Source organism: Adiantum capillus-veneris, chromosome 18, assembly GCF_014529385.1.
Source record: "Adiantum capillus-veneris isolate H3 chromosome 18, ASM1452938v2, whole genome shotgun sequence".
Classification (NCBI taxonomy): Eukaryota; Viridiplantae; Streptophyta; class Polypodiopsida; order Polypodiales; family Pteridaceae; genus Adiantum; species Adiantum capillus-veneris.
This window is the reverse complement of record NC_140948.1, coordinates 87,948,255-87,969,159: the sequence shown is the minus strand read 5'-3', so window position 1 is coordinate 87,969,159 and position 20,905 is coordinate 87,948,255. Positions and strand designations below refer to the sequence as shown.

The following is a 20,905-nucleotide window of genomic DNA, read 5'->3' as shown; positions in this document are numbered from 1 at the left end:
CGAAGGTCCCAAAAGCTCAAGAAGTTCAAAAGAGGGAGGAAAGAGTATCCCTTTTCTCACCTATGATGGCACCTTTGGTGCTACTAACAAAGTATTGGCCTTCATCCAACAATTTGATGCAACCTTTGGAGAAGAGGGCTTCACGTAGTGCTCCAAGCTACACCATGTAGTTATGCACTTCCAGAAATCTGCTCGTCAATGGTGGGCTAGCCTTAGTGGCAATGGCAAAGCCCCAAAGACATGGAAAACTCTAGGAGTTTCCATCATGAAGAAATTCCTTGCAAGCGATGCAAATGACAAAGTGCTTACCGAATCAAGGCTATTGTTTTTCAAAAGATAGACTTTGCCGAGCAAAAGCAACAATTTTGTGCAGGATTACCTGAAGAGATGGTCGAGTACGTCAACTCCCAACGGCTTGGTTCTATCACCGAAGTAATCCACCACACTATGGTTGCTTCGCGCATCAATTTCCATAAGGGGCTAGAAGGAATGTCAAGCCCATGGAAAGCAAAGACAAAAGTGATGCAAAAAGGAAAACCAATGCCCAAAATTCTTCCCAAGGCAATTCCAACAACAACAACAATCGGAAGGGAGTTTACAAAGGTAAAAATAAACTCTCTCTTTAAGAGCTTGAAGCTTTTCGCAAGGACCTCAAATGTTTTAAGTGTGGGGAGCAAGGACATGGCTATCGGTCTTGCCCCAAGAGAATGCCCGCAATGACACTCCTAGAGCTTCCACGATCGAATCTCTAAAAGAGGATGCTCATTGCAAAGGATCACCTCTCTCCTATGCTTGGAAAAAGGTAAGGGAGCATGATGCATTCATCTTGTTTAATCTGGCTCTACTCACAACTCCATATCAACGGAGTTGGCCACTAAGTTGGGCATTCAAGCTTCCAAAATGGGGATACTGTAACTGCCGGTGCAACTTTCAAGGGACAACAAACCTCCCTTACTCCCTTGATTAGGAAGTTGAGGCTTCATGTCCAAAGCTACGTCGACAAAGAAGACTTTTTCATCTCTCCTCTCCAACATGAGGATGTTATCCTAGGGGCACCATGGTTCAGCCCCATGACTGTCGTTCCCTGAAAGAAGAATCTACTTCACCTACAGGAGGGAAAAGAGCATGTATATAGATGCTAGTGAGTCTGGTCGTACAATACCACTTGTAAATCCTCCTGCTTTTGATAAATTGATGAAAAGCTAAGTTTTTGTGTACGTGATTTTTGTCAAAGAGTCTCTAAAAGGTCCTAATGTTTCATCAAATGTAAATGGTAGGAATCAAGAAGAGTTAGACTTGTCTAGTTTTCTAAATGGATTCCAAGATGTGTTCATTGATGATATGCCTATGGACTTGCCTCCAAAATGAGGGGATGATGACTATCGAATTGAGCTCCACAAAGAAGCTCACAACCTAACAAGCCTCCTTATCGAGTTTCCCAAGCTCAACAAGAGGAGATCATGAGGAAAGTACAAAAATTGGTAGACAAAGGGATGGTGAGGCCTAGCTCCTCTCCCTTTTGTTCTCCAGTCCTTTTAGTGCAAAACAAAGATGGTACATACCGCATGTGTGTAGACTATCAAGCACTAAACCATATTACTATCAAAAACAGATTTCCTGTACCGCGGGTAGAAGATCTATTTGATAAGCTACAAGGCTCTACCTACTTCAATAGGATTGACCTTAAGAGTGGCTATCATCAAATAAGGATAGTGAATGAAGATATCCTAAAGACCGCGTTTTGTACAACGTTTGGTCTTTATGAATATCCGAACGAATGCATCACGCACCTGTTCTAGAGTTTTTAGGAAATCAGAGCTTTCACAGGCTCTATTTGCAAGTGGGTGTACACTCATTTGGGAACTCCTTTCTTTAGACGTGACCTTGCTATGGGGTCTAGACACATCGGCAGTATGGATTTGCTTACAAATATTTGCATTGTAAGAGCTACTATGTTGAGAGCAATTTGGAATTCCAGAAATGGACTACTTTTTTAAAAGAAGCGGGATCCTCTGGACCCCAATGTTGTTCTAGAATTGTGTCAGTGGAAGCTATTGTGTAAAGGTTTTTTCTTTTAAAGCTAAAAATGTAAGCTTCATATGTAAATGTAATCGAGCTCTCGCGACCCCCTTTGATGTATTATTTTCTTGAGAACCTTGTGCAAAGGATATGCCAGGGCAGCTTGTAACGTTCTGAATTTAATGCAGTTCAAGATCGATTGAGCACTTTTTATAAAAAAACATTTAAACCTTGAACTCATGAACTCATAAATATATCTTTGTTGGTCGAGAGGACAGATCATTAGTAAACTTGAATGTGAAGCTCATTAGTGATGACCATGGTAGGTAATTCATATGACAACCAAACTAAGCCTTGTTTTTTGTTCAAGTGGTGTGAGTGTGCTCCATTCTCTAATGGATTTATTGATCTCGCTATAGAGGTTTGAAGATTTAGCTCTGCTTTTACTCCTCTAAATCTTTAGGTAAATGGGTTGGTTCAATTGCATTCTTGGTTGTGAAGTTTAATTCAAATGACTATGAATTTGCATTTCATTTGAGTTCAAATATAGCAAATATCTAGAGAATTTTGGCTGAGGGAAGGCCTTACTCGAACATAAAACTCTTCGGATCAATTGTGGACCATTGGATAAACCTTGTTGATTAGTGTCACGTGGCAAGTTAATCTTTCTTTCTAGCTATCTATTATGTAATAGGCGCAGTAACTAGGCATTGTCTTATGTAGACACTATGACTTATTTAATGACTTACGCTTGTTCCCTTTTATTTCTATTCTTTTACCCGTAGCGTGGGGAAGGTAGTAGGAAGAAACTGTACACAAATGGATGTATTTACAACTACACATTATTGTACATTAAACACGTGAGGGGCAATTGTGAGAACAACGTCCCCGATGGGGAAGGAGGATACACCCATCAAGAACTAAGCCTGTGAACCTTGAACCCTCATGTCAACTTAATCTAGGTTATCTTTACTAGTCTAACCAAAGGCCGACGGCCTTTGGTCGCCTCTCTCTCTCTCTCTCTCTCTCTCTCTCTCTCTCTCTCTGCAAATCGGGAGGCACAGAGCACATTGATCGGATCATTCTCCTATTGACACGTGGTCGGAAGAGAGGGCCAGAATCCCTTCCCCCATCTATATCTATATGTATTCTATAACGGCAAAGCGAGTGCCTTTACACGTGTTGAAAAATGCGATATGAAAGCTAAAGTCCAAAACAAGAGAAACTCCACTGCCAGAGAGAGAGAGAGAGAGAGAGAGAGAGAGAGAGAGAGAGAGAGAGAGACGAAGGCGACCGACCGTACAAGTTATTATTAGTATAGATGCACTTGTCCAAGCCTCATCTTGAATGATGAGAGGCACAACGCCATGCGCATTTGTTTTCAAAGTGAGAAACAAAGATTATTTGTAGAGAATTTTTGTCAGTGTATATCTACGTGTTTCACATTTTGGTTAATAATAAGGCTCAGAACGCAAAAAAAAATCAAATTAAAATAAAAATCAAGTTGATTTTCATAAGCTTGTTTCGTTCAATTTTAGCTAAAAAAGGATCATGGTAATTGTGTTGCCTTACAAATTTAGATAGCAAGTAAAGAATTGCTTTTTGGCATGTGGATTACATGAGGTATATATGTGGTGGTTACTTGGAAGTCCATGAACAATGAACGAATATAGTCTTGCAAAAGAACTTGATATTTAGGCTATTTGCTTTAGAAATTACATGTTCAAATAACAGCATTTCCTTAAAGCCAGAACCAGGAGGTTAAAACCAGAGAGAATCATTGGGTTTTATTATGAGTATCTCCTGTTTTCTCTCTCTCTCTCTCTCTCTCTCTCTCTCTCTCTCTCTCACTCACACACACACACAATATAATTGAGCACCAATCACCTTCCTCCAAGTGCGCCCGAATTTACCTGTTTTCCCGAATTTACAAAAGTCACATTGGACGGCTGATATCGCACCCGATCCCCGAAATGGGTGTGGGCCATTGATCCCATCGAGCCCATGCCCGTGTGAGATAGTGTTGAGGCGAGTCTTCCTGCTTGAAGCTACCCCATCTACCATGGTAGCTCATAAGCCACCCAAGCATCATCCATCGGGCACCGTTGCGCATCTTAGTACCCACCTGCACTCCTCCATTGCAAGCTCCCACCACTTCACTTGCCTCGACCTTGATGCCATCACCGAACCCCTTGCATGTCCGTGCTTAGCTATGCCCTTTCCACAAGCCTGAGGTGATGACGTAGTGAGACACGGGGAGAGAGATAGAGTTTGAGAGAGGGGACTTCAATGATGTGATGGAGGGAGAGACTATGAAGACAATCAAGTAGCTTTGGCTAGATGTATACGAGCAACAATGACCAAGTGATGGCTATGAAGACAATCAAGTAGCTTTGGCTATGAAAACAGTGTTTTTAGAGGGACAGGAGCAAAATAGAGCTTATAATTTCCACAAGGACAACAAACAGCTTGTAGAAATCCGAGAGGGAGTGCAAGAGGCAGATGTTGTTGGAGGGTTTTGCCTGCTTAGAAAAATTTAGCTTGGAGAGCAAATCGCAGCTTTATCTAGTAGCATGGCTTTGCCGTGATTTTCTCATGCTGCTTTGTCTCATTGACGCAACATTTGTCTCGTGCTCTTGCATTGCATATATGTTTCTGAAGGTTGTGCTACTAGAGGGGGAATAGGTGATTGTGTTGTGCTATGTAACACGAGCACTTGTATTGTTGTCAAATGTGGCATCGTGCTCAGTAACTTGCATCTCAATCCTCTCTCTTTTATTGAGGGTTTGATAGTTTTCATGGTTTAGATGCTGCAAGATTAGGTGAGAGTGAAAAGCTTGTTGATAATATGTAGTACAATGCATTTTCTATTGAAGCAACTAGTTCATTGTGTGTGTGTGTGTGTGTGTGTGTGTGTGTGTGTGAGAGGAGAGAGAGAGAGAGAGAGAGAGCACCTCAACATCATGAGCTTCTGTGAGGGAGGCACGGCATACCTAGCTAGGTACGATTGGGGGCAGGGGACCGCCAGTCCGCCACCAATCGTACCTAGCTAGGTATGTCGTGCCTCCCTCACAGAAACTCATGATGTTATGCATTGTATGAAAAACATTGAAAAAGGCTCCCTTTTCCTACATGAGAAAATTTCTAAATCTTCTTGTGTCTCCACCCTTGGCAATACCTTAACAACCAGTTCCCTCACAGTGCGAAATTCTGACGGCGTTGTCCGTGGTATCCACTTGACCCACACATCCCCTAGCCATGCTATCCATGATAGCAAACTGCCATACTTGGCATTACACAGCACAGAATGATGGATGTGGATAGGCCCTGGGTATGAGAGAGAGAGAGAGAGAGAGAGAGAGCACTCCACAATTTTAGATCAGTCTACCATGTGCCACCTGCTCCAATTGCTCCCTTCCAGCGCCGCCCACTTTTCGACTCAGCTCAAATCGCATCGTTTGTGCACACATATTAGCTTACTAGTAAATTGTATCCCATAATGGCACATACTACATACGGGCATATCAATAAAGAAGTTCATATGCACGTTGGTCTCCCTTCGTGTTCCAGCACCTTCATGTCCCTGTAGAAGCTTGAGCAGGAGCACGAACAACCAGTATGAAGTATATATACTAGACGGAGAGGTCGGCAACCACCCACCGCCTTTGCACAACGAGAGAGAGAGAGAGAGAGAGAGAGAGAGAGAGAGTTCCGGAGAGAGACAAAGAGAGAGAACCACGTGGCACAACTTTCCCTAAAAAGCTCTCTCATCTTCCCTTGCCGCCACTTGCGACCTGCTATGAGCACCCTTCTCCTTCGCATTTTCTAAACGCATCTTCTACACATTCTCCACTTACACCACTTTTTGGCTTTCTAAAAGAAATCCTTAGTGTTGGGCTGGGTTAGAGAGACTTTCATAGTTGGAGACTTATCTTTCATTTCACATGGTGTCTTTACTTTTCTTGTATTCTATTATTTTAGAATGGTAAAGTGAAGTTTCACCTTACATAATTTTAATAAATTTTACACACACACACATATATGTTTTTTGGCCTGTGGAAGACCATAGGGTTCATTGTGCAAGGTTGTTGCAAGACTCAGACCGTTGGATTCTTTGGCTGGATTAGCGCCACATGGCAAGGGTCTTTGTAAAATAACTTTGTTGTCCTTTTTGTTTCCTTACATCACCTTCTTTGAGAGACAAGTGTCCCTAAGGGATTCAAAATCTTCTGAATAGAAAGCTAAAAATTTGGAATAGAAAGCTATTCTCCAAGGCACCAGTTACTTTCTCTACATGCTTGAAAATGACTTTAGAGATCAAAACATTAAACAAAATATTCATACCAGTTTGATCTTATGATGCAATCTTCGAGAAAGTCCATTTTGTTTACGCGGCAAGTTTCCTCCTTATACAAATACAAAATGGAAATACTATTAGAAATTTTTAAATTTGTAAAATATTGAAACGATTTTCTAGTATATTTTATTGGATTTTTTCTTCTTTGCCATCCTTTGCAACCAGCTAATCTCGATTTTCAATCGGCTTAAGCGTGAGCTCCGACACATCTTTCTCAAACACTGAGGTATTGATAAACGATTCTCTCATTTGAGGATTTCAAAAAAAAAATCATTTCACTAAATTGTTTAATTATTTTCTATGCTTATTTGAAAGCATTAAAATATTTTTTTTGTTTTGATTTTTAATGTGTCTTTTTATTTTACTTCCTTTTTGTTTTATTTTGTTTCAAAATACTAATGTACAATGTGCACCATTTATCTTATTATTGGGGCTCTTTCATAATATATAAGCCATTTGCGAGTAGCGAGTATCGACTAGAAAAACATAAAAAATTGGCATGATTGAAACTTACCTTAAATGTTATTTAAATTTTACTTGTTTTCTGTGACATAGCCTTGTGTAGATCATAATGAACTTTCACATTGTTTTTTTGGGACTCCATGAGGCCATTGTAAAAGGGTTACATTTTGGGTGCAATTATGGACCATTGGTTAAAAAGCTTGTTGATTAGTGATACATGGCAACAAACTATCCTTTTTGGCTTTCTAAAAGAGGCCTTAGAGATGTGTTGGGTTACGATACTTTTAATGTTTTCAGTGATGATTGAGACTTACCTTAAATGTTATTTTGGTTTTAAAGTATTAAATGGATATTTTTATTTCATCTTAATTCTAGTAAGTTCTATACTACATACATACACATACACACACACACATTTATATTAATTAGTGATATATATATAGAGAAGAAAAACCGGTGCAATGATGTCAAAACTTAGCTCAAAAATCTTACAAATTTCAAAAAATTTACTAGTATATTTGGTTTGCTTCTTCGCGAGGAGGACACTCGATCGCTTAATAAAAGAGACATTCTTGAATAGTGCTTCACCTTATATAATTCTACTTAAACTCAACCTAAAGATTTTATTACTTTCTTATTGTTTTAAAAAGCCATCATGATCCTTTCACTTGTTTGAAATCGTCCACACATACTATTGGGTCCATTTTGGAAACCCATTAATTTTGATCGAATATTCCCGTCTCTCCTTTCTCACACCACCTACTAGGTCTATTTTGAACGGTACATCATGTAATGTGTTGGAGCATCAATCACACAAGTGAGTATTTAATGAGTTGTGTTTTATGATTTCAAACCTACAGGTATTTGATGAGTATGTGTACTGATGTTGAAGACACTTTACTTTTCTACCAATAGAAGATTAGAAAACAAGTGAATTTTTTTCTAATTTTAGACAACGAAAAAGATAACTCGTCTCTATGGCCTTTGCCCTTTGGACAGGATAATAGTATGAAGATTCACTTTGCAATTCTAAATCAATATAATGAAAATTAAGTAAAATGATGTAAGGTTTAAAATGAAAAGATCATTGAAAATTGATAAGCAAATAAAATTTTAATGTTTTACAAGTGAAAGATAGGAAAAGATAGGTAGCATCAATCTAAGAAATATTATTATACTTATATTAAAAAGCCATCACTGAGCTTCAACCTCCAAGTGGTCACTACATATCTTTTGCCACCTTGGCTCGACACCATATTGTAACCCAAGAAATTTTAGCCATTTCATTGGATTCTCAAGTCTGACTATCGGCTCTCGCCCTCTTTTACTCTGAGACCAGGGGGACTGGACCATGCAACTCTCCACCCAACCTCGCTATATATATATATCCATAGCCTGCTACAATATAGCACCCCTTGACCGCATGTCGGTCCTAACCCTTGACTTGCCCACTCTACTCTCCACCCAACCTCACTATATATAGACTTATATCTTGCTACAATATAGCACCCCTTGACCACATGTCCGTCCTAGCCCTTGTCCTGCCCGATCTTACATTAGGCATGACATTACTCCCCCCTTGGAGAAGCATTTTTGTTCTCGAAAACAAAGTGGTGCTATTTTCATAAGAACACTAATGTTTTCAGCAGTGGCATCCTTCATGGATCTAGCTATACATTTAATCGGAACACGGTTCAGTAGGAGGTTCAATGAAATTATTATTTTAGTTTTGGGTGTCAAAATTAGAGGCCCCTCTTTTACAACTAGTCCACTTTAGTATTTGATTAGAGCATATCACTAATCGCATGACCCTCTTAGGGTGAGTTCTCACTGTTTTACTTACAAAGCAACCATAGTGACTTATCTCTAAAACACTCTACAAAGATAGAAATGGTCGAGAGAATTATTTATTGTCGGTGTCTTCTCCTCAACTCCCCGAGTTTCAGTCTACACGTTATCATCAACTCACTATTAGAGAAAAGAAACAGCACAGTAATTAACCATTACACTCGAGGTATCCCAGTTGTAGTTAACCACATACAATAGGAGGGTGTCCAACCTCTTAACATCCCTCCCACCAGGGATAGCAATTGTCCTCAGTTGCTCGATAGAGAATCAACTAGATCGTGAGTGATGGAAATTGTGGAGAAGATCTAGAAAGTGTCGGAAAATTATTCAAGCATCCATCTAGAAGGTTGATGGACTATGTGTTTAGGAACGGTGTGATTGTCTTGATGCTCAAAAATGTGATGTGGAAGTAGGGGTCCTCAAAAAATAAGAGGGTTGGAATGTGAAAATATGTTACATGGTAATATGGGTGGTTGCTACCATCGTGACCATCTAATGATTAGCTAAGGTCACGAAGAATGGGAAAAAAAAAAGTTAAAAAAAAATCTAAACATTCTTGTTGTTGTTCAAGATATCCTTTGTTAAGTGCCAAAGAATGTGGCACAGGGGATAGCCACAAGTTTGAATAGCTGAAAAGAAAACTTCACAAAAAATTAGTACTTCATAGGGCTAGTGAACCCGATGATGCGATGGAAACAATTACAAGGTATACAGTACCAGATCCGTTTGTTAAAGGACACTTGTAAATCAAGCAAATGTAGAGAATTGAAAACTATGCAGTACTATATTTTCTTGTTGAATTGCACTACGTAGCAAATACTTAAATGCTAATATTTTATAAGTGGTCACTACAAGAGGTTCTTCAAAGTAGCGACGATAGCAATGCGACGCTCAAATGTGAAAATTCACAGCATTGCTATAGGCGGCGCTATAGTATTTGTTGCATAGCGACGGATATAGCGACACCGACCCTATAAAAAAATAATCTGCAAGCACCAAAAACTCATATCTGTAGATCTGAATTTTGGCACTCTTACGAAACAGGTATACCCTCTCTCTCTCTCTCTCTCTCTCTCTCTCTCTCTCTCTCTCTCTCTCTCTCTCTCTCTCTCTCTCTCTCACACACACACACACACACACACACACACAAGATGAGAGGAGGGAGAGCCAAGTATGGTCCTTCCCTCTCCTCTCTCTCATATTCCCTTCCTTATATTGCTTTCACCAGTCCGTTTTGATGCCGTGGCACGTGCATAATGTGAAAATAAAAATATCTACCTCACTCTTAATGTTTTTGATGTGTGGAACAATGTACATAGTGTGATATATGCGAAATCGGATGCCATGGTTGCAGGCGTGTACAAGGCCTTGCCAGGCAAACATGGCATTGTTACATGTTTATCCAAATTAAAGCATGATTAATTTGCTTTAGGAATGTATAAATATCAAGTGTTTTGAAGTGGCACACTTGTTTTGCCTAGAAAGTTCAATGCGGGCGATCTTGGCCAAAAAATAGCAGGTTTCATACGCGGGCGTAAAACACGTGTCCAAAGTGCTTACCAAGTGGAAAATTGAGATTCAGCATTAAAATTTGAGCTAGTATGGAATTTTCCATGAAAAACGGGATTTTTCCTTGCTCATTTGGGCATTTTACGAACAAATAGAGGCATTTTTGGGCGAAAAAGGGCTTAAAATGGTCAAAAATAGCCTAAAAATAGCACAAAATGGCTCAAAATTCCACACCAAAGATGGTTCAGTCATTTATCAAGTTGAAAAGGAACTTAAAGAGCCAAGAATGAGCTCATTAAGGCATATGATTAAGGAGATACATCCATTCCAATCCAGGGTGCTAGTGCAGTCCCATGCTGCTTCCACTACATGTTCGACGTTGTGAGGCCTCCAATTAGGGTTTTCCCTCCTCAAATAACTACTTGGGCTTTTCCAATGAATTTTTTAAGCTTCCATGAAATGTTCATGACGAAGAATCGAAGCGTCAATTTAGGGTTTCTAACATGTCGAAAGAGCACTGCATCTGTGCAATTGGGAAGCGAGGCTACACCTAATCTTCACGCACACAAGAGTTTTGAGTTAATCTTGGTTCTTTTTCAAAGTGGAGATCTCATGGCTAGAGTTTTTTTCTTTTTGAGTATATTTTTAGCTTCAAATCATCTACACCTTGCTTGATATTTCTATGAATCCTCATAGTCAGAGGCCCGGTGCTTTCCTAGTCGCATTGCGCACTTCTTGGCACATTTTTGGTGAGCCCTATGCAAGGTAGGCTAGGGTGAGGGTTCAAAAGCTTCATTGAAGGTCTCAAAATAAAGCTTTAAATCTATGGAGCAACAAGAGAAACAGGGGGTGCGGTTTGATCCTGTCACAATGCAAATGTTTCAAGCCTTTGTGGTGTTTATGCAGCAGCAGCAAGCTGCTGAAAGAAGGGATCTTTCCTCAACCAAAGCGCTCCAATCAGTGGTAAATAAAATGGACCAATTCAATGGTAAATATGTAATAAAGTATCTTTGTGGGTATGTAAAGGAGATGGAGCTGCCTCGAGTGCCCGAAGCAGAGATGGTACAAAGTTTTGAGCTAGCTATGGTTCCCGAGATCAAAGAGCATGTAAGGGGAATTAGACATGAGGATGGGGAAACTTGGGAAGCATTAAATTAGCCTTAAAATAAGATTATTTCATGGAAGACTCCAAAAGACTGACAAAGAGGACTTTTTTAGAGTGGGTAGTTAGGCAAAAGAGGGTCTTTCGCCTACCAAACTGCTAAGAAAATTTGAATGCCGCTATGATCAACTTTCAAGGACTAAAAAGGCTACCCTAAACTCAAAGAAAAGAGATCTCTTTTTGCAGGCCGCAAGTAAAGAGATTCAAGAGAAGTTAGAGCTACTACTTGAGGATAAGGATGAGGAACATGGCTTTAAGACTGATTGGAATGAAGTAGAAGATGCAATTTCACTACTATCCAAGCAGCAACAATGAAGAGAGAAGATGATAGTTAACCCTACTCCATCCCCAAGCATTCTTGAGAGTCCCATAAAACCTATTTTTGTGGATCCAAAGAGTGAAAAGTCCAATCTAGATGATATTGTCAAGGGAATGCAAGAGCTAAAGTTAAAGCTTACAAAGCTAGAAGAAAAGGGACAACCATCAGGTCAATCTACCGGGCAAAGACCTCAAAATAGAGAAGGATTTGTAAATAGATGCATATGGTGTGATAGTATTGACCATGCAAGGAGGGATTGTGAAAGTTTCAAAGATGCCTTGATGAAGGAGCTTGTTTTCTTTAAAGATGGTAAGATCCATTTAGCTGAAACAGGTAAGCTCTTGGGGACAAACTTTGGAAAAGGCGGGATGAAGAAGCTCGTTGAGGACATGGCTACTAGCCATGCCATCTCGATGGTTGAGGTAGCCGCCTACGGGTTGAAGGTGGAGCCATGTGCAATAGAATCTGCTATTACGAAGGGGGCCCACAGGAATTGGATGGTCGTTGGGCAAGATGATGATGATAGCAAGCAATATATGGTGAGATTTGGAGCAAAAGTCCTAAGTGCTCGTCAACGCAATATCCACAGGTAAAAAGAGAGTTATGGATCCTCTGACCAGCTAGCTGCCCAGTTTCAACTCAATGACACTAAGAAGCTACTTATCAATAGAGTTGTAGAAGGCTTGGACAATCTTCTGATGCCGATTTGGGAGTTTAGCTTTGAGTGGAAATCTTGGAAATGGCCCATGAGTAGACCATTCTCCAAACCTCATACCAAGGGCATCTACCAACCGCTAATGCACAAGGGTGATTGGTTTGCCCCTTTGAACAAACAGTGGAAGAAACAATGGTCGGAAACTCGATGGTTGAGGTTACAAAGAACATTTCGAATCCACAATGTCCTCATTTAAGGTGTTGTGGGGAGCTTTGCCGACAGGCGTCAAGGTTAAGGCACGTAGTATTGGGTTCGATAGATGTTCAGGCTGCAAATTGGCAAGCAAAGACCTTGCCCTCCTTTTAATGGACTGCCCGACTATTAAAGACCTAGCAAGGAAGGTGTGCAAATGGATACAAATAACGTGGAAGATCGGATTTTTCAAGAAGAATCTGTGTCTTGGTGGGAAGCAATTTCGAAATACTGCAGTTCTAATATGTACTCAAATTGTCAGATATTGTTTCTTGAGTAATATCTAGAAGGCCAAGAACTGTCACGTATTTGATAACGACCTCTCTGTGGCTAGCTTCTTAGAGATTGTACAAGAAAGTAAAGAGATAATATATGTGATAGGTAAAAGGCAAAACTCAGATGATTGGCTTAGGGCAACCCTCGCCATCCGGTCGAGCCTTGCTGTGTATTGGGCTTTTGGTAATAGTATGTTACTTTGTACTCCTGTTCTAATCATCCACCCCTCAAGGCTCGGATGAGCTTGAAGCTGCTTTGTATTTTTCTTGGTGGCATTTTAAAAACAATCACTCACAATTGTGAGTTTTGCCACCAAAAAAAAGATGTTTGACTGTTTTTCATTTTTGGCTCTTTTTTTTTTTGCAAAACTCAGGGTTGTGAGTTAATGTATTATAAAGTCACCAACAGATCTACAAGTCAGCCTCAAGCTCATGACAAGCCTTGAGGGACAGAGGGATACAACCTAGCTAAGTTCCAAGTTCCGAGTAACATACTATTGTGCAGAGCACGACTGGATGGCGAGGGTTGCCCTAAGCCAATCATCCAAGCTATACCTTTTACTTACCTCATAAATAATCTTCTAACTCTCTTGCACAAATTTTGAGAAGCTAGCCACAGAGAGAACGCTATCGAAGACTAGTTTCTGGCCTTCCAAATATTACTGAAGAAATAGTAACTAACAATTTGAGTACAAATTAGTAGTGCAGAACTTTGAAACTGCTTGCCACCAAGGCACAAATCCCCCTTGAAAAACCCTATCTTCCACGTCCTTTGTATCCATTTGCACATCTTTCCTGCAAGACCTCTAATAGATGGGCATTCCATGAAAAGATGGCCGAGGTCTTTGCTAGCCAATCTGCACCTTGAACATCTATCGGGTCCGATACCACGCGCTTGAATCTTACCCCCTGTCGACAATCCCCCCAAAGTACCTTCCACAGAAAAATATTTATACACTGAGGCCACTGTGGATTCTAGATGTTCTTCGTGACCTCTACCCATCAAGCCTCTGACCATTTCTTCGTCCACTGCTTGTTTAAAGGGGTAAACCAATTTGCCTCATGAACTGACATTTGGTAGATTCCCTTGGTATGGGGTTTGGAGAAATGGCTACTCATGGGCCATTTCGACACTTTCCACTCAAACTTAGATTCACAAACCAGCATGAGGACACTGTCCATGCCTTCTACAACCTTGTTGACAAGTAGCTTCTCAGTGCCATTGAGTTGAAACTGGGAGCCACCTGGTTAGAGGATTTCTAGCACTTGATAGTTGAAGTCCTTTATTGTTCAATCTTCTTGCAATTTGCCTCCAATAAGGGTACAAGACAGCCCCAGCAGCTTTGGAGAGCCAGGGGACCAGTGGGAGATGGTGTTCTGGAAGTATCTGGTTAAGTCACCCCATTCCAATGTCCCTGTTGCTCTATTACACTTTCGCATTAGCCGTCCTGTGATGCCACTCAGTCTTAAGTAAGCCCACCCCGGGACTAGAAGTTTGTTGTGCATCTCGATCCCTTTCCATTGACCACCTTCAGAGCAAAGTTTTGCCTTGTCATCCATCTCCTTGGTCATGATAGCCCAAGACTGGTCTTGATTTGCAATTGAGACCACAAACTTGGCACACAGGACCTCCGCATGAACGACAGGGTCAACTGAGGATTCCAATGCCACCTTGGACCAATGGTCAAGCGATAGCCTCCCACTTTGCCCATTTCCACGACGCTGAGGCTTTAGTGTTGTTCCTCCATAAGAATCTTTTAGTTGGTTTGAGAAACTCCTTCCATTTACATTTGGCTATTTTGAGGAGCGGGCTGGTGAAGGCAATATAAGGAAGCATAAATGCATTGATCACTCTGACCCGACTCTGGAAGAGAAGCAACACATACTCCCACCTTCTCATTTTCCTCTAAAACTTCTCAAGGACCCATGAACCTTTGCTTGTGAGTAATGTCCACCCCTAAGGGGGCTCTAAGATTCCCAAATAACCTATCTTTAGACACAATCTCCATTGTCCAGACCGATGGGTCAAATGAGTTGTTTTTCATCAGGGAGATCAATCTCGACTTCTCAATACTACACTTCGACCTAGAAGCCACAGCAAAAGAATCTCAAGGGCCTTCTTCAGCACCTGAGGACAGGCTTTCAAAAAGAGGAGGGAGTCATTTGCAAACATCTTGGTCAGGAGCTGGTTGTTGGTAGGCAAAGTTAACCCTTGTATTTTTTTCCGCACAGCAAAAGCTTTGAGCATCATTATTAGAGGATGAGACCCAATAGCAAAGAGAAGTGGGGCCAAGGGGCACCCTTGCTTGATAGATCTTTTAACTTCAAAGGAGCCACAATTCTATCATTGAATAAGAGCTCCAATATGCTACCGACATCGAGAGTGTGTATAAGCTAACAGAGGCACGACCTTTCATTCATTTTGGGCTTGTTAAAACAAGCCATGGGACAAATAGATGAAAGATTGTTCATCTCTTATCGATGGCCCTCAAGTGAGGACTTGAGGCTTAAAATTATTGAAGATTGAAAGAAACCATATCCTTTTTTAAATGGTGGGTCTCGATTTTAAAAGCTATTTTTCAAAGTTACATTGGCTTTTTGAATGTTATTTTGTTTTGTCTTAATGAAATGAAAGACATACACATAAATAGGTAAAGACACTTTGAAGACTAAATTATTGCAATTAAAAGAAAGCATATCCTTTCAAATATTTGAAAGGGTGGGTCTTTGACTTTAAAAAGCTATTTCTCAAAGCTACATTCACTTTTTGAATGTTCTTTTGGTCTCAATGAAACACATACACGTAAATAAAGACACTTTGAAGACTAAAATTATTATTATTGAAGATTAAAAGAAAGCATATCCTTTTTGAAAGGGTGGGCCTTTGACTTTAAAAGCTATTTCTCAAGCTACATTCACTTTTTGAATGTTCTTTTGTTTTGTCTCAATGAAAGACACACATAATAAAGACACTTTCTTCTAGAGTCTCTTAAAAAAAGAATTCAAATTTTATGCATATGTTTTTATAAATTTGTATTTTTCTCAAATTTACAAAAAGCATTTTGTTTCTTCTCTTTTTGCTTAAATGTAAGATTTGAAATTTTTTTAAAAGTAGAACTATAAGTTAAAAGATGCTTTTTGAGAGGCTAATATGTTTTAACATGCTTAAGAGTGATCTTTTATTTTTTTGTAGTGGAGATACGAACATCCTTGCTCGTGTTGATACAAGAGGACGTCTGTGAGTGCTACCAAAAACGCTTGTCTACCTTCGAACCGATGACTAGTATGTTTTGACATGCCTAAGTTTGATCTTCACTTTGTTTCAAAGTGGTGAGAAAGAAAGACTAAGAAAGGGAAAGCATGTTAACACCAAAACCTCTTTATATAGAGAATGTGAAGTCTTTTGACTTTCCAATACCTTAAAGGCTTTTGACTTTCTAGTACCTCAAGGCTTTTCATCCCCAACACCATTGTCACTCACTTTTCCATTTTCAAAATGTTGGAAACCTGATTGGGTTTTTTATAAATGATATGGACACAAAACAACAACAGAGGTATAGTAGCAAAGCCAACACAAAATTGATGTGCTAATTTTCTTGAAATCACCCTAAAAAGACTTCAAATCTAGAAAAAAAATATTATATGAAGCAATTAGGTGGGTAAGACAACTTATAACAGCCTACTTTTATGTTCGAGTTGTTTTGTTAAATGTTGGCAGCACAAAATGCAGGTGTCTTGACCTACCAATCATGCAAATACATGTCCCAACATTAGGTAAAGCCTTCTATCCAAACCCTACCTTTTGTAAACAGCACCAATAGCAACTTGTCTAAAACTAGCCTTTTCCCTTCTTTTTTTCGGTAAATTTAGTCTACTTATGTTAGGATCACATTGCAACCAATGATTTGGCCGCAAACTTGGTACAACTAATCTATGTGGTAAGGATAGAAAACACTTATAGAATTTGATGTTGTCTTTTTTAAAACGCGAGGATTGCATCAAATTCGTCATGAAAGGTGAATTAGATAATACCAAGATTGAGGTTAAGTAAGAGATACCAAGATTGATTTTTGCACATCAGGTCTTTCTTGAATTGTGAGAATTGGATCTCCTAAAAAGGTGAATTAGATCATACCAAGATTGATTTTTTTGGACTTTACAACATTTTGCAAAAAAAGTTCCTCTCAATGACATAACTTAAAGAGCTTTGTAGACAAGGAAAACTGAATAAGATGATAAACAGCCTACATTTATCAATTTCTCAGAAGTAAAGAATGTACAATGCCTCTTGAGAAGTGGGTAACACTCAGTATATATATACTAATCCCATATCATGACCACTGCTATGACACCGACACCGAGAGTGACGGCGAGGAACTTATAGAATGGAGTGTCCACACGTACTTTACATTGAGGAACATATCCTTTAACAAATAGATGATTGATTGCCACATAAATAAAGACCCCACATGCAATACCCATTGCAATTGCATACAACCAATCTGCGACCGGGCCCTCTGTTGTTGCATCGATGATTATGCCAATAGCAACACCAATAGGACTTGATATAGCAAAAGCAAATGAATATAGTATAGTTTGGAGCAAGGGGCGCTCGGGTATCATGCGAAGCAAAGCAATGCCCATTGCAATAGCTGCAAAGACCTTATGAAGTGAAATAGTCCACAATGCTCTCCATGCATCGCCCGCATTCTCTGTAGTCACAAGACTCTCTCCATTATCGTTTGTGATGGTGAAGAAAGCAAGCAAACAAACAAGAATACATTTCCAGACCACACACACACACACAAGAATTCACTAAGGGTTATCATAAGGTATCATGTGTGAGGGTATCAAGTTATCGTATGGTATCATGTGAGTATGAGGGGGGTCATAAAGGGGAGAGGTGTATTTTAGAAAGCATGGTCCTGACTCCTGTATATAGGGGTAACTTAGGGTTCACTGAGGATTGATTACCATATGGTATCACGTGAGAATAAGGGTATCAAGTTATCGTATGGTATCACGTGAGTGTCAGGGTCATAAAGGGGGGAGGTGTATTTTACAAAGCATGGTCCCATATAAGGTGGTATGGGTAAACTTAGGGCATTTGGTGCATGCAGGTGATGTCTCCTTATTACTACTAGTGAATCCTCTCTCTCTCTCTCTCTCTCTCTCTCTCTCTCTCTCTCTCTCTCTCTCTCTCTCTCTCTCTCTCACTCACACACACACACACAATTGAAGAGAGTCAATTCTCATTCAAAGAAAGCACCCTCTGTGGGGCTGCTTGAAATCTTGAAACAAATACCTGCGACGCCTATGGCGATCCCCTCAAATACTGAATGAAAGCAAAGAGCCAGAATTAGCAGTAGCGTATCGGTAAATGACGTTCTTGTCACAAGAGTTGCTGCTACAATGTTCTTGGATTCGTGGTTGATAACAACATCGTCGCACTGAACAAATATAAGCACAAATGGTTCAGTGCCAACAAAAAGAAGCTCTGAACATCTCTTTACACCATAAAAGAGTGCATATACGTTCAAAACTGCACAAAATGAACATGTACATGCACACACATACTGGTGTCACAGTCACATGGGATAACAAGATCATCAAAAACACCTTTAGGTAGACATATACGCTACAAAGGGACAACATGAACATTGAAAACATCTATAATAAAACATACGCATGCTCATGTGCACATTGCACTATCAGCCTCATGAATTCCTGTTTTTCAGTGCAGAAAATGCTATGCACCTGTAATTCCAACATATTAGTACCTTGCAGGCAGCATCCTCTGTTTTCTGAACGACAGGAAGCACAGCACCTGAAACAAGCCGAGACCTAAACATGACAAAAGTATAGAAAAGAAGTGCATTCATGTAAACCTACGTGCTTTTGAAAATGCAGAGCAGGGTTGTTTCTTGACGGCGAGCATTTTTTTAACCCGTTTTTGGGTATTTCGCCTATTTGTTAAGGACGATAGGTGAGCTACCCTTCAAAAAATACACTAAATTGTCTAAAAAAACAGAAGAGCTTTGAGATTTGGCAGGCAAGGCTGCCCATCAAAAATCAACTATGATGCAGAGGCATGTCGCTAGAAACGGACTCATGCTGATGTACACGATGTATATTAATAGTTTAGGCATACCTTTGGTGGTAGCCCCCAACTCAACATCTGGTTTGCGAGAGGTATTGCCGTCTTTGACAAAAATGTGCTGAATGATGCAGTCTCCAAGCATGGTAAACAGATAGCCAGCACAGGCAAGCATGAAAGCAAAAGGATATTCCTTGTTTGTGAGCTCCTCAAAAGTGCTGTTGGCATCACTGAGAAAGTGAAGCATGGCTGTGCCAAGAAAAACCCCACCTGGCAACCAAAAAGGCCCCCAAAAATAAGTAAGCTAGTGCTGAAGACAACCTCATCTCTCTTACAGTCACAAGACTCCCTTTCTCCTTCCAATTTGTATTTTGATGACACAAACAGCTAAATCTAGATCACTATTCAAGATCACCTGTTTATAAATATGCCTGAATAAACCTAGAAAGAGCTCAAACTAATCACCAACCCAAACAGAAAACTGTGAGCCACAAAATCACGCCAGCTATCCTTGAGGACGTTACACGATCGTTCATAGAGCTGGCTTAAAACTACCTACATCTCAAGTGCTATGTATAGCAGCCGATGATGGTGTTATATGTAGCGCTTGATGATGGTGTGGAACTAGAACTCAAACAAAGCTCCTACATATACACACAAATGGTGTGAGCATACATTCATGAGAAAGTCAGCATATCGATATTTTCATAGCTCGAGATGTGCCTGGTTCTTATTTAATTCAATACAGTGCTAGCTCCTGGCAATGCAATCCATTACTGTTGAGTCCCCTTTACAGTATAATCTTGAGCAGATGAATGGACATAATTCCAAAAAATCCACTCCTTTACATGAATTACATACCTGCAAATTGGGTCCCCAAAACAAGAAAGCTGTGATTCCATCTGCAAAAGTATGGTGATACGCCCGGAATGAAGGTTGCGAAGAAGATAATTATAAGGCAATAAATCTTCACCAGAACTAGGCTTTTTGCTCTCAAATTTGGCTGTGTCCCATGCTCATGGTCTGCATCGCCATCCCCATCATCATCATCGGCACCTCCATGTGCAATAACGGGGGGCAATGTATGCAGGAGAAGCAGAGTGAGCAGGAGAAGGGCGATGGGCAGCCGTCTTCTTAACCTTTTCTGCTGATGAAGGAGGGAAGGCATGGCTACGAAACGCAGAGAGGACCTGATGTACGGGCTGCTTGATGCTGCAGAATGTATGTAGAGTTTCTCACCTTCTGGCTATGGCAGGCGAAGCTTTGGGCTTTTGAACTCGCTGAGGCTTGAGCAGAAAGGAGGCGGCATATGAGAAAGGGCGATCTCGCCCAACAACCTGAGAAAGCCGGCCATGGAGTACACGAGTCAAGGATTGACCGCAAAAAGCAGGCAAGCCGCAAGAGTCCCTCTCTCTCTCTCTCTCTCTCTCTCTCTCTCTCTTCCTTCACACACACACACAAACACGGAAGTTGGAACACGAGGGCCTGCTCTCTCTCTCTCTCTCCTCTGTGTGTTAGTACGATAACCCTTGCTTCACACACAAAATGCAGTACATAATCACCTCGCTTCGTTGAGGCTCGTTGAGTACTGTCTATCGCTGTTGTACTACACTTTTGGAGTTGTCAACCTACCCACGTATCTCCGCTTTTCTCTCGCCCGATGCTCCCCCATTATAAAATTTCTATGGACACAATCTTCATGGGTCTCGACTCACAACTCGACGGCCTTTTTTTTTTCTTTTTTCTTAATTTTTTTGGGCAGTGCTCTCTCCAGTAGGTGCCAAAACGACTTTTTCAAAACCCATTAATTAGTTTTTTTTTTTGGGGTTTTTTGGGTGGTGGGAAAAGGGGGGGGGGGGGGGGGGGGGGGGGGGGGGGGGGGGAGGGGGGGATTTTTCTTTTTAATGCTTAAAGGGACCTTAGAGGCCAGCGAGGGCATATAGCCTAGTG

The 20,905-nt window shown here is 40.5% G+C and overlaps 1 protein-coding gene across 1 annotated transcript; it reads right to left on the bottom strand.

Moving 5' to 3' along the window:
- Positions 1 to 17,088: 17,088 nt before the first annotated feature.
- LOC147435991 (zinc transporter 11-like) lies at positions 17,089 to 20,343 on the bottom strand. The gene is made up of 5 exons (XM_086488894.1): positions 19,817 to 20,343; positions 19,010 to 19,225; positions 18,639 to 18,685; positions 18,164 to 18,308; positions 17,089 to 17,570 (listed from the first exon to the last, which is right to left on the bottom strand). The coding sequence occupies exons 1-5, from the start codon at positions 20,121 to 20,123 to the stop codon at positions 17,179 to 17,181; spliced, it is 1,107 nt and encodes a 368-aa protein (XP_086345020.1). The 5' UTR covers positions 20,124 to 20,343; the 3' UTR covers positions 17,089 to 17,178.
- Between the last annotated feature and the right edge of the window lie 562 nt (positions 20,344 to 20,905).

Bases quoted from the DNA above. Each gene is read 5' to 3' on its own strand.
- LOC147435991 (XM_086488894.1), bottom strand. From the start codon at position 20,123: ATGCCTTCCCTCCTTCATCAGCAGAAAAGGTTAAGAAGACGGCTGCCC. The intron at 19,226-19,816 runs GTATGTAATTCA...TTTGGTTGCCAG, and splicing joins TTTGGGGACCCAATTTGCAG to GTGGGGTTTTTCTTGGCACA. The intron at 18,309-18,638 runs GTACTAATATGT...ATATTTGTTCAG, and splicing joins CAGAGGATGCTGCCTGCAAG to TGCGACGATGTTGTTATCAA.